General features: G+C 39.8%; 1 protein-coding gene across 1 annotated transcript in view; it reads left to right on the top strand.

Moving 5' to 3' along the window:
- Positions 1 to 1,714: 1,714 nt before the first annotated feature.
- The window catches only part of MLYCD (malonyl-CoA decarboxylase), a 30,713-nt gene continuing 17,736 nt past the window's right edge, over positions 1,715 to 14,691 (top strand). The window contains exon 1 of the mRNA XM_020992644.2: positions 1,715 to 2,509. Within this exon, the coding sequence (XP_020848303.1) occupies positions 1,820 to 2,509 (690 nt within the window). The 5' untranslated portion in view covers positions 1,715 to 1,819. The remainder of the gene's footprint in view (positions 2,510 to 14,691) is intronic.

Here is a 14,691-nt window from a genome sequence, read left to right as displayed (position 1 = left end):
TTAAGGTGATGCACATCAACTGGGCAATGGCTGAACACTTGTTCAGGTGTTATATATTGTGGTATATCAATGTAATGGAATATTACTGTTCTATAAGAAATGATGAGCAGGCAGATTTCAGAAACACCTGGAAAGACTCATGCTGAGGGAAGTGAGCAGACCCAGAACATTGTATGCAGCAACAGCAACATTGTACAATGATCAACTACGACAGACTAAGCTCTTCTCAGCAATACAATGATCCAACACAATTCCAAACGTCTCATGATGGAAAATGCTATCCACATCCAAAGAAAGAACTATGGAGTCTGAATGCAGATTGAAGCATACTATTTTGGCTTTTTTTTTTCCCACGGCCTTTCTCTTTTGTTGCTTCTTCTTTCACAACATGTTTAATGTGGAAATGCATTTACATGATTGCACATGTATAACTTATATCAGATTGCTTGCCTCTTGGGGGGGTGATGGGAGAGAAGGAGGAAAAAATTTGAAACTCAAAATTTTATAAAAAATTAATGTTGAAAACTATGTTTATATGTAATTTGAAAAAAAATATTATTTCTAGAAGACAAAAAAAAACCCTTTCCAGATGAGCAAATTCCACATACTAATACAATTTGGCACTTTCTCTGCAAAAATGAGCAGAATCAAAAATCATCTGGTTAACTACCAAAACATCTAGGTGGTACAGCATCTAGCACAGGGGCAAGAGTCAGAAAGACCTGAATTCAATACTCCAGTCTCAACCACTTACTATCCGTGCAACTCTGGCAAGTCACCTATCCCTATTTGCCTCAATTCCTCATCTGTAAAATAAGCTGCAGAAGGAAATGGCAAACTACTTCAGTATCTTTGCCAAGAAAATCCCAAAAGAGATCACAAATAGTTGAACGAAGACTGACTCGTCTCAATACTTAATCCATTTAATTACTTAGCTGTTTACTGCAAGAGGAGTAAAGAGCTCCAGCTGCTGGTTTCTTGGCAACTTTTTAATCAATGGTTAGATCCCCTTTCCTCCATCCTTTTCTATTAGAGAGGTCTGGAAGGGGAGACATAATGTCAATCAATTAACAAGCATCTTTAAGAGCCTTTTATGTGCAGGGTGCTGTGCTAGATGCTGGGGATATAAAGACAAAAATGGACAGACCTGGCCAAGTCACTTTACCTCTCTGCCTCAGTTTCCTCAACTGTAAAATGGGGCTAATAACAGCACTACCTCCCAGGATAGTGAAGATAAAATGCGATATTTGTAAAGCTTTTAGCCTAGCATGTTGTAGGCGCTTAATAATACTTGTTTCCTGCTATCTTTGCTTGGAGTCTGCGGTCCTTGAACAAAGAGGGACGGATGACCCTGTGGGTCACGGATGAGTGGGGTGGGGCAGAGACCAAAACGACACAGACAAGTCAGAGTTAACAGCAAGGACAGGCTGGGCCCCTGGAGCGTCCATCCAGTTTCCCTGGGCTCTGGGAAAAGATCCGACAATGCCCCGGGAAGGATGGGAGCTCGGAGGTCCTGGAACTGACCCATCAGTTCCTGAGGTCTTTGTGGTTCCTCAGCCCCACTCCGCGCTGTGACCCCTACGGCTGGGCGGGGGAATCCAGATGCCACACCTTCCTGTCTCCAATCAGACTCACTTTAGGTGGCAGCCTCCACCTCTCTCACACCCCCAGCTCCCACTGGGCTTCTTTCCAGTCCGAGCACCCGGAGCAGTCCTGGGCAGGTTCCCCCGAGTCTGACCCTTGGCCACACTGGGCAGTCGGCCACGCGCCTGCCTTTCTGATTGGCCGCTACCGTACCCGCCCTCCCCCAGTCCGCCCAATGGGCGGGCCCGACGCAGCTCGAGGACTCCGGAAGCACGGGGTGGCGGTGGTGGCCGGGGTCCCTAACAGCTGTCCCCAGGCGCTAAGCGCCATGAGAGGCCTGGGGTCCGGCCTGTCAGCTCAAAGGCTCCTGCGGCTGCGTTCCCAGTTTCCGACCCGGCCCCGGCCGCGGCGGCTTGGGGCCCCCGGGGCGACCCTGGAACGGGCGATGGATGATCTGCTGGGCCGCACCGTGCCGCAAGCCCCGGCCTACGAGCTCCGGGACAAGACGCCGGCCCCGGCCGAGGGTCAGTGCTCTGACTTCATGCGTTTCTACGACAGCCTGGAAGGCGCGAGCCAGCGGGCCGAGCTGCTGAGCCGCCTGGCGCGGGGCTTCGGCGTGGACCACGGCCAGGTGGCGGAGCACAGCGCGGGAGTGCTGCGCCTAGGGGCGGCGGTGGGGGCCGCGACCCCGGGGCCCGCGCAGGGGTCAGGGCCGGGGATCTCCTCGCTGCCTGCACCCACCCCGCGGGAGCCCGGAGCCCTCCTCCACGCGGAGGACCGGCTCCGCTACGCGCTCGTGCCGCGCTACCGAGGCCTCTTCCAGCACATCAGCAAGCTGGAGGGCGGAGTACGCTTCCTGGTCCAGCTGCGCGCGGATTTGCTGGAGGCGCAGGCCCTGAAGATAGCCGAGGGGCCGCACGTCCGGGTAAGGAAGGACGCCGGCCCCACCTCTCCGTGTCCCGGGCTCAGCCCGGGAGCCAGCGGAGAGGGCGTCAAGGTCAAGTCCAGAGCCCTGGTCGTTCCTGGACCCATAGCCCCGGCCATTTCCCTGTATCCCTCCTTTTCCCTCTAGGTCCAAGACTAGGAGTACACCTCCCCCTCAACCCGCATCCTCACCCCGTGGATGGGAATCAATAAACAAGAGGTTTTTTTTAAGCACCTACTTTGTTTCAAGCACCTTTCTAGGGCTAGGAAAGTGCTAAGACCAAAACTGACACAAATCTCTCAGCCATGACATACCCTGATACATATGTTTATATATTTCATTGAAACATACACTATTGTTACATGGGATAGAACTGAAAGTGACCCAAGTATATCATCACCTGGTTCCTCACAATACAAATAAGGAAACTGAGACCTAGAGAGACTTGAGCTTTCACAGTTATTCTTTTTTGACAACAGTGCCTGTTGTGCTCTATGTACTGTAATGTAAAGAACAATGACCTGGATTTTTGATCCAACTCAGACACCAATAAAGGTGGAATAAATGAGTCAACAAGCATTTAAGTGCTTTCTGTGTGACATGTTGTTAAGTCATTTTTTTCAGTCCTATCTGACTCTTTTGTGACCCCATTTGGGATTTTCTTGGCAAAGATAGTAGAGTGGTTTGCCATTTCCTTCTGAGGCTCATTTTACAGATGATGATGCTGCGGCAAATAGGGTTAAGGAACTTTCCCAGGGTCACACAGCTAGTGTCTGCATCTGGATTTGTACTCAGGTCTTCCTGACCTAGGCCCAGAGCTCTGTCTACTGAGCCATCTAGCTGTGTGATACACCCGTTGCTATACACTAGGGACACAAAGACAAAAACCGAGACATTCTGCCTAAAAAGAGTTTATCTTTTGGAAAGAAACAATTTACACAGATACAAGTATACGTGAAGTAAATACAAGTAATTTTGAGGAGGTTCTAGCAGCTGGAGCTCAGGGGTTGAGTCTCCTGGAGCAGCAGAGGGGTTAAGTTGAGCAGAGATGGAGCTAAGGAAAAGGCAGTGAAGAGGGAGTACATTCCAGGCTTGCGTGGAGAACCTCAGCAAAAGCCTGAAGCTGTGATCTTTTAAAAGCCCTGAAGGATTGCTATGGAACTTGTGATAAAGTCTTTATTGGGGAAACTCCTATCAATGCAGTTCAGTATCTTCTCTGAAACTTGCCTAGATCACTGAGAGGTTAAGGAAATTGCCCAGGATCCCATAGCCAGTGTGCCTCTCAAGATACCTGAAATTTCCTCAATGTTGGAGGTCCCTGTGATGTAGTAAAACAAGAGCAAAGCTTCCAGAAATGAATACCTCGGTGTGACACAAGCAGGTTGTATGACATTAGGCAAGTCATTTAATCTCTCTTGGGCCTTATTTTTTTTTTCCAATTGTAAATAAGAGGATTAGACAAGATAATTTTTCAGGACCCTTGTAACACATTATACGACACTGAACTTCATTCTCTGGGATAGAGCCAATCTGGTATAATGAATAGAAAACTGGTTTCATATAAATTAGAATCAGGGTTCAAATCCCACCTCTGACATACTGGCCATGTGACCCCAGGTACATCACTTAACCTGTCAGTGCACTAGGCAACTCTTTAAAACCAGAAGTTTTAGAGAAGATATCAACCTACATTGCTAGAGGGATCTCATCCAGGAGCAATGGTGGCAGCTAAATATTTGTTAGCTTGAGTAATTATGGTTTTTGTTTCTGGGAAAACATGACATCACTGAAAACAAACAAAAACTGCCTGAACTGAACAGAGCATTTTCATTATTAATGCTACTTTTGGAGGAACCAGTTGCCTGCACCTTTTGGCCAAGGTAGAATGATGTTAATATGTAAAGCTTTTGGCAATGTATATTTGATATGTAGACTATACACTTTGACCTTTGAGAATCAGTGTGATCTAATGGAAACAGTGCTTCATGTCAGGGGTGAGAACTGTTCAGAGTTGAGTCTCTGCTCAGCCATCTATTTGCTATATAACCTTAACGAGTCACTTCATTTTCTGAGGCCTAGTTTCTATAGTAAAATGGGAATATTTTCCCTGTCTATATCATGGATAATTGAGGCAATCAAACAAAAATAACATCTATAAATAAAACCTAAATGAACTGTTTATTATTATTGATCAAGTACACTTGGCCATTTATTTGTTATTTCTTTATTCATTTATTTATTTTCATTTGAGAAACCAGCATGCCTTCCTAAGGCATCCTGGTAGTGTGTTGAAAATGTTAGCTGGAGCTTTTTTTTTTCCTTTTTAATTGCCTCCAGATTTTGAGTCCTTTCAAATTGTAAGGAGCCTCTTATAGTTGAGGAGTAGATGGATATCAATTAAAAAGTGACAAAAATGTATGGTGATTGACATGTTGAGTTGTATTAGGTTTTATATCTGTTCCCAAGACTCAGCTTCAGTCTTTCAATTCATAGCCTACCAAGAAACTATGATTTCTAATTCTGCCACTGTCAGCTTGTTCCTTCATACTCAGTTGAGAACTAAAGTTAAAGGCAGGTGTTTAAAAGTTTCTAGCCTCCCTTTCATTCAAGGCTGTGCTATAGCAGAAAAGTGCTTACAATACTTAGGCAGCTGTAATCCTACATACTCCTTCAAGTCTCTCCCATGGAAAGTAGATATTTTTGTGGAATCATGTGTAGCACTTTTAACTAAAATCCAGAGTCTGTGCTTTAGTTTTCATTGTTTCTAGGGTTATAGACAGAGAAAGTGCATACAGCATATTACCTGGATCTTTACTGGTCTGAATATATAATCTGAAAGTTGGCTTCTTTATATATAGTATAAGTTTATCTTCATGAAATTTGCCTCTTTTGTAAAAAATTGTTATATCATTTAATTATATTATTTAAACTACCTGAGGCTTGTTGCTTACGTTTTCAACTTATAAGGAAGTATAATTTTACTAAGTTCTCTGAAACTATAAATCAATCTTGTTCAAAACCCTGTACTCACTTTCCAATACTTCCCCTTCCTCTGGCCCAAATTCCTCAGTTTGGAATTTGGGATCTTCAGCAGTCTGCCCCCAAACTACATTTCTAGCACCATTTCCTACAGTAAACCTGTGTGCCAGCCAGACTGATCAGCTCACTATCCCCTGAAAATTTGCCTATGAAAAACTCATTCACCAATCAATCTTCATTTCAGTTTTCTCCCCCTTCTAATTTGTCCTTCATATTATTATCAGATTAATCTTTTTCTTATTCAGATAACTAATCATGTTATTTTTCTGCCCAAAATTCTTCTTAGGCTTCCTGTTCCTTACCAATAAAATTCAGACTCCTTGTTATGGAACTCAAGGTCATCATTGTATGTTTTGCAGTTACCTGGTCTCTCCATCTTTGTTTCAAATGGACTCCTTTCCACATAGTTTACACTCCAGCCTGCTGTAGTTCTCCAACTTAAGCTTCTCCTCATGATATTTCCTGTGTTTGGAAAGCCTTCCCTTTCCCTTCCACACAAATTCCTGTCTCCTTCCCCCCCAAAAAAAAATCCTTGAAAGCTGCTGCAAGCTTATATATTACTCCATTGGAAATACTCCCACTGGAACCCTGTTTAATCTTTTTATGTGTAATTCTAGGGAGCTTGGCTTTTTTGATTTTTAAGACACACAGCAGATTAGAAGCAATAAATGAGATGATAGTAATGGACACTGAGAAGGAGCCATTGCCACTTCTTACTGTGGCCATAGCCTGATTTTGAGGGAAGAGTCAAAATTAGGACAGGAAAAATATGGCAGTCTGGGGCTATTTAATGTATCGGCAAACTGTGGAAGTCATACAACATAGTTCTTGAGGGTACTGGATGGTCACAATGCTAAACTGAAAATATATAAGAAAAGCTTGATCAGTCTGCCATTTTAGATGGTTTTAGAAAGATTCTCATCAAGACATCAGAATTGGCAACTTTTAGCACTTTTTAAGGACTGCAGAATAGGAAAGATAACACTGTAAAATCCATTTTTCCTGAGTGCTAGAAAAAAAGTATAATGAATATACCTACTCTTCATGTCCTGCCCCCTCCCTCCAAAAAGAAAGCCCAACAAATTGACATTTCTTTGTTAAAAGGAAAACATGACAATTGAGGGCTTGATGACATTGTGGTTTAAAGTGATGGAAAGGTTTGCTCTGGAAAATCTGGTGGATCCAGGACAGGGTTTTACATAACAGCTAGACAGAACACTTTGTTCCTCTCTGTGAGGCAAGTAGTAGAGATTAATTCACCTTAACTTTACTGAGGAGGAAATGGGTCACAGCTACTAAATGTCAGAACCAAGATTTGAATCTAGATCTCCTACCTGCAGGTTCAGCACTTTTTGCCAAGATACCGTAAGGCCTTATATCACTGACCAGTTTTTTTGTCCATAGGTAGTACATTTCCAAATGAAGAAAAATATTGCATGTGGTCAAATCAATAGAAATGTGAAGTAAAACTACTTAGGATATGAATTAAATGAATTATGTAAATGAATTATTAATTTGATCACCTGAATCTGACCTATATGCAATTACATATAATCATGCAATAATTGAGACTCAGAATTAGCATACCCCTTATATATCATCTGGGCCAACCCCTTCATTTATAGATGAAGAGATTGAAGCCCGTAGAGATGATGTACCTCCGGATGTGGCCCAAGGAAGACCACTTGACTAATCTTCTGACCTATGACTTCATAACATTTGATTTGAAGACCTTTCCATTTGGCTTTTCCTTCTGTTTTTTCTTTTCTTTTTTTTCATTTCTTTGTCCTAAAGCTCTATCCTCAAAGAAATGTCATTAATATTAAAATGGCTTCCTTTGCTATCCATTTTATATTCTGGGGGGTCTTGTGGGAAAAGTCCTACAAACTAAATTATAGCACAAAGTTTCTGTCTTTGGATATCATTAATACTTTAAAAAAAAAGGTTACCAAGAGAACAGCAGTAATTAGTGATTTATATATGCTTACTTTCTAATCTAAGCAAAATCTTTATAGCTATACATGAATTGAGGACATTCTCAATGAGGAAAGAAGTAGGTTTTCATAAGTAATAAACAGCAATGGGCTGTGTCTTTACCATCTCCCAGCTAACTGGACCATTTATTTATTTGTTATTATCATGAAAGCTGGCCCTAAGGTTGAAAAGGAGGAAAATGGGGTGGATTGATTTTGGGAACATGCAGGATCTTTTACTGACCTCAAGTAAATGAAGGCCCATCTTGTCAATACAAATATTTATCAGTGTTGCTATATGTCAGCCAAATATGGAATATTGTGCCTCCAAAGAATTAAACATGGGTACCACATATCAGTCAGTAGAAAGGAAGGATGCATGGAAGGTGTGAGTAGGCTGCAACACTGCAACCAACCAGAAGCACAGGAATAAAAGATGTCCTCAAGGAATTGTATGACAAGAAGAGAAGATGGACTTCCTGTAGAAGGTGTTACAAAAGCTGAGTTTTTAAGAGAGCTAAGGAATCCCAGAGGAAGAGGTAAGGAGGGAGAGCATTTTAGGCATGGAAGTAAGTGGGAAGAGGTGAGGATAGAGACATGGAATTTCATGTCCAGGGAATAATAAGTTGGCTTGAACATACAGTGTTAGGAAAAATGATATGGAATAATTGGAAATGTATGTTGGAGCCAGATTGTGAATGGCTCTAAGTGGCAAAGTTTATATTTGATCCAAAAAGCATTAGGGAGCCACTAAAGCTTCTCGTGAACATCATCAAAAGTTGTACAAAAGGCAATTTTAGCATACATAGGAAAAACTTCGTAACAGACAGAGTTATTGAAAATTTGAATTTGCTACATCCAGAGGTGATATGAATTGGCTAAATGGATAGCAGGCTTCCTCTTACTGAAGATTTTCATGCAGAGGCTAATAAGTTGTCAGATATGTTGTAATGGGAATTGCTTTTTGAGTTTGGGCTAAACTAAGTGCTCACTAATGTCCCTTTCAGCTTTGAAATTCTGTAATGTACTCATGATCACTGGTCTCATTTCCCAGTGCGGCTGAACATTTGACACCAATCTCATAACAATTTGAAGGTACCAGATAAGATGCAGATATATACAAAGATGAAGAAGTCTGGGTTATGTGTTTTATGCCTGTAGATTGCTAAATAATGCCATATGTTGGGAATGCAGTCTGTTGGGAAAAAAGAAAAAAATAGACTGGGACAGGAAACATGGGATTTATTTATAAGTCCTATTCAATTGATTTTGTTGTCTTCAGTGTGTCACTTGGGCTTGGTATATATAAATTTACTCATCTGAGCCTATGTGATACTCCCTATACACTTCATTCTATCTTCCACCTCCCTGCCTTTGAACAGACTGTCCCCCTGCCTAGAGTGCACTCCTTTCATCCACACATCTATCTCCTGTTGAGGCTTAGGTCAGTTGCCCACCCATAAGATACCCTTCCTCATTCTTCTGGTTATTAGTGCCCTCCTTCAACTCATCAAATTAGCAATTATAATAACAGAAATTTAATTGTATTTTAAGGTTTGCAAAGCATACATTTTGTGTACTGTCATTCCCTCCCCCCCACTTAAGCTCCAATTCTTTTTTTTCCTTTGTATCCCTAACGTAGTGCTAGTAGGTGCTTAATAAATGTTTGTTGACATTAAATTTTGGAGGACTTTGGAGTGGATTGTCCCTGGGCTCACTTTCTAGCTCAAAATCTATTAAATATTCATAAGAATAAATAAGAGCTTTACTATAATATAGACTTCTATATAATTTGTGTGGAATTAATGAAAAGATGGAAGCATCTTAGACCCCATGCCAAGGGGAAATAGTATGATACAGTGGAAGGAACATTTTCTTTGGTGTGAGAGGTTGTGGGGTCAAATTCTATCTCTGACCACTACCTATGTAACTTTAGGCAAATCACTTCACTTCCCTGGGACTGCATTCCTCATCTGTAAAATGAAGGGGTAGGATGGGATGATCTCTGAGATTAGTTCCATCTCAGGAGAGATGATCCTATTGGTAATTGGTAATTGACACTATATCACTTATAAGATTACTTTAAGTGTCATCACAGTACTTGGGAAGGAGGGTATTCAGAAGTCAGAGAACCTTAATTTGAATTCCATCTTTTCCATTTACTACATTATGATATTGTACAAATCACTTAACCTCTCCAAGTCTGTGAAGTGAAGAAGTTAGGTTAGATGACTTCTAAGGTCCCTTCCAACTCTAAATTTATGATCCTTGGATATGCTTGATGAATTGAAGTACCCCTTCTTTCCTTTTGAGATAATGTTAAATAAGTAAGTCACAGTAAGTTGATTTTACTGCTACAGTAAATTTTTTTTTGCTTTTATCTTCTCCACTCCTATTGCAACTATCTTAATTCAAGACCTTCTCATCTGCTGATTGTCCTTCCCAGTCTGTTTTCCCCCTCTCTAACCTGTGCTTCGTATGTTTGCTGAAGAAATTTTCACAATGCAGACATTGATCAAAAACTTTAGGTGGCTTCACGTTTCTTAAAGGATAAAGTAGAAATAGAAACTCTTTGTTCTACCCATCCATAATTTGGTTCCAATCTTTTGCTCTTTACGTCCTACTCCATTTTGTACTAGTCTAACTGGACTACTCACCATCCCCTTTCTGATACTGCCGGTTTGGTGACTTTGTTTATGCTGTTTCCCATACCTCAAATGAACTACACAGGTTCCTACTTTTCTCCCCTCCCCCTCACAAAAAAAGTCCCTAAACGAAGAACAAACCAACAAACAAAAAAAAAAAAATAGAAAACTCACCTCTTTGTTTTGAAATCCCTTCACTGCATCAGGACCCAATTCCAGTGCCACTTCTTCCATGAAGCCTGCTGGAAATGACCTTGCTCTCAAATTTCTCACAGTACTTGGTTTTTGTCTAGGACTTTCTTTTGGTTTTTTTATATGATGTCATCACTTAACCTTTGTATGTTCTGCTTTGTATTACAGTAATTTGTATGTGTATTTGTAGATTGTGAACTCCTTGAGAGCAAGGATTATATTTTAATTTGTGTGCTCATTGCACCAGGTCACAGTACTATGCTGTAAGAAAAAAAAAAAGCTTGTTGAATTGAATTAGCACTTTTCTCAAAATACTCTTGTTTTTATTATTATTATCATTGTTGGAAGAGTCTCTATCTTGGAGATCAGAGAATTTTAGGACTTTTGTAAATAAGAAGTATCTTTTTCCCAGTTTGTCAGTCTTTAAATTGTGGGAAATTACTTAGCCCTAGGGTATTAGGTGTGTTAGAAATAGGCCTCAGACTTTGTGATCTATACAAGTCAGTGCAGCTATAAGATTTTTGATTGGACCAAAGGTATTTTGGAATTTGGGGACTATTTCATTGTACATTATATTCACCTGGAGATAGCTCCATATAGGAAAAAGTTATAGAGTTAGCCTTTTTGGTGTTGAAAAGGTAAAATGTGTTTAAAATAAAAATGGTGTCCTTGTGCAAAGAATTTTTTTCCTTGTTAAAAATGGAGTATTAAGTTTTCTATAAAAGGTATGAAATATGCCTGGTAATGTAATGTCACTTTTGGATGGGAAAAGAGTCTCGTTTTATGATGCCTTGGATGTCATCATCTGTCTAAAATTAAAAGAAAAAAAACTTGCATTTTATCAGCTGATGGCTCAGAGATAAGATCAAGTATTTGGCTGAATGGGTCAGTAACATTTTGTGGAGTGTTTCCAAAGAATGAGGTTTTATATTTAGGGGAATAGTTGAGGGAATTACAAAGGAGTAGAAGAATCAGGAAGTTAGCTCTGTAATAGGGGGAGATAGGACTGATTTTACAAAAACACAGATATAGTAAAAAGGAACTAATTAATATGGCTGTGCAGCTGTTTATATTCATAGAGATTGTCCTTTTATTGGAACAGCAGGAACTTATAGAATCTGGTGCTATTTGTGAGAGACTTCACTTCAAATTCTGACTGATGCAATGACTGAAAAAGGATCTTACTAGCATTTCCTTCTCTGTACAATGTACATGATGTCTATGGTCTCTTTCAACTCTTAATATTATTTTATTCTATTCCTTAGAATAAACTTTTATAGTTGGAGGGAACCTCATAGGTCCTCTAGTCCACACCAGGGTTTGCCCAGAGTCTCATAACTAGTCCCTAGCTTACTCATGACTCTTGAATTCCAATCATTTCCCTTTCTACTATACTGCATTGCCCTATTGGACTAATTTGAAAGCGGTTGAGGGTTGTGAAATGAGTAGGTGTTTGCTCAGCCTATTATAGGAAGACAAAAAGGTCTCTCAGGAATGTCAGTTCTAGACATAAGAAATGAAGTTGCTTAGCTATCCTCTCTAATTCTCTTTATAGTCTCAGAGATTGAAGTGACCCTCTCCTTTTCCAAAGGAATCTTTCCATTTATGGCCTCTGTTCCATTCTATCCATCTGATCTCCTCTAGCACCTTGTGCTATCAAACATTCTCAAAACATTCATGAGTTACAAAGGCCCATCTTCTACCAGCATTCATGGCAACAATATGTGGAATAGAACGGGTTTCACAAAATGAAAAATGGCTATCATTCAATAAAATGTTACATAGTAGGTTTAAATAGGCTGCAATATATAACCAATATAAAATTTCAAAGAATAGGAATAAAACATGCCATCAAGGAATTGTATGATAAAAAAAAAAAAGATGGACTGATCTGGAGCAAAAGCAGGATGACCAGTGGGAATCATAGTGCTCCCTTGGTACCCTTGTGATATCCAGAAAAAAACAGGAAGGCCTTTAGCCTGTTGAGTAGATTCCCTTTGGTGAAATTTGAGAGAACATGGAAAAGAGTTGCACAGGATTATCAAGCTTAGATTGGTTGTGATCTCTGTCATTGGAGCCAACTTCCAAATTGATGATCAAAGGATGGGTTCATTTGCATATTTCTGGTCAATACCCTTTCTGTTAGTTCAAATGACTCAGTGGTATTTAAAAACTGTTTCACCTCTTAAGCAAAGTACACTTAAATGCTTTAGTACATTCTCATTTGGATCAACATTTCAACAGCTTTAACCTAATAAGATGAAATCTTGCTCAGTTGGATGTTCCTGAATAGAAGTTCAAATTTGGGAGAGGAAACATTTTGAAGAATGGAGGATTTAATAGGGAAGCAGACTTAGCTGATGGTTATAGGTCTGATATGAGTGCTATGCAGGTTGGTGGCACTGGGGAAGAATTTTACCTTCCCTAATTTTGCCTAGGACAGGTGTTCTTGCATTTTAACATAATAGGTTTCCTTTGTGGTCCTATGTATTTTACTGTATACATGAAAAATAGTATTCTGAGAAGTAGTCCATATGTGTAACCAGACTGCCAAAGTGGCCCATGACACAAAGAAAGGATAAGAACCTCAGCATTGGAGCCTGATTGCCTAGATTACCAACATTTTTCTTTTCCTGTCATAGGAAAGAGCCTCTTATATTTCACGTGAATGTTAAATGGACCGAAATAATATCTCTAAGTTTGTGTATATACAAAGTAATTGAAAGGTTCAGACTTCCATTGGAATTTTACTGATAAAAATGAATCCTTTTACTCTGGTGTCCTGGTAGGTTCAACCAAGCTGCAATGATTTCAAGTACAAAAGTGATTACTAATTTTCTCAGAACCAGCACTGAACCAGGCTAAGTGCTGAGGGTATTTTCACTAGAAAATTGGTTACAGTGAAAATAGACAGAGAACTGGAGGAAACCTTTAAGGCCAGCCGTCTTGATTCCCTTATTTTGTGGATGAGAAAACTTATCTCAACCTATTATGTTGAAGAGAGGTGTCTTAAATGATGTCACATAGGTAGTAAGCAGAGGTAGAATTTAAACCCAGGTCTTCTGATTCCAGTCTGTGTTCTTTCCACTGTATCATGCTGCGTCTATCAGCTGTTTACTGGGACATAGGTTTTTTTGTCCATTACAACTTAGCAAACATATAAATTTTAAAATGCCGCAGTCTTGTTTGGCCTCCTTCTCCTATGAAGTAACAAAAAAAGTAGATAGAAGTTACTATGAATCTAAATAAGAAAGACTATAATAATTAGCATTTATGTAGCACTTTAACTTTTCCAAAGAGCTTCATGTATGTTAACTCATGTAACCCTCCTATGGGGAAGGGAATAAAGAGATATTTAGGGGAAGGAACAAGTATTTATTAAGTGCCTCCTATGTGCCGGCTGGGTGACTGTGCTAAGCACTTCATAAATGTAATCTCATTTGCTATATTATCTCATCAATATGGGTGCTTACATCAAAGAAGAAAATGACATTCCATCCAAACCTTCTCATTCTGTGCAACTCTTATCCATGATCTTTCATAAATCTTTCATAGAAGTCTTCATCAAGATATTTTTGATATTTTATGGATTCCATCAGCCACACATAGAGTAAGATATTTTATAATGCACTTTAAATTGGGCAAATTCAATGGATGGGTTGTTAAATGATTTCCTGATATCACGCTTTAATATAATGAATTCAAATAAATACAAGTTTTAGTAACTGAACAGAATTTGTAGTTACTTTTATTTTATCATTTAGCTTATTTATAATAACTTGTCTTGTGAGTGCCAAACTCATGCTTTGAGGGTCTAATTCCAAAAGTGTGGCAGCATAGACTCTAGAACTGGGTGTATCACAGGAACAAGGCTGCATTAAATCATTGCATGCTACTGTGAGGGTATATAAAACTGCCTGTGAATCAAGGCAGTCATATGACAGAGAAATAACTTTCTATATTTGATCATTTACTCCAATTACTCTTTTGACATTAAAACAGTATATCAACACCATGGAGAACTGATGTAGTTATTCAGAAATGTAATTTCATGTTCTTAATTATATAATCATGTATCCAGTCTCAAAAATGGTGATTTATAAATATTTTATAACAAATTCTTTGTTCCATCAATGACAATTGGAGCCATCACATAAGGAACTTTACCAACAGAGTTCTGGATGTGCTAAGTAAGGAGGTATAAATAGCTCTAAATAAAAAGCTAAGAAGAACAGGGGACCAAGCCTTTACAGTGGTGATCTGTGCTAGCACAAACATAATTTTGAAGGCATTGAATCAATTTTCAATACACAGGGTGTCGCGAAAGTCTTAG

This window comes from Phascolarctos cinereus, unplaced genomic scaffold, assembly GCF_003287225.1.
Source record: "Phascolarctos cinereus isolate Bilbo 61053 unplaced genomic scaffold, phaCin_HiC Scaffold_2;HRSCAF=192, whole genome shotgun sequence".
In the NCBI taxonomy this organism is placed as follows: Eukaryota; Metazoa; Chordata; class Mammalia; order Diprotodontia; family Phascolarctidae; genus Phascolarctos; species Phascolarctos cinereus.
This window is presented reverse-complemented; position numbering and strand designations above follow the sequence as displayed.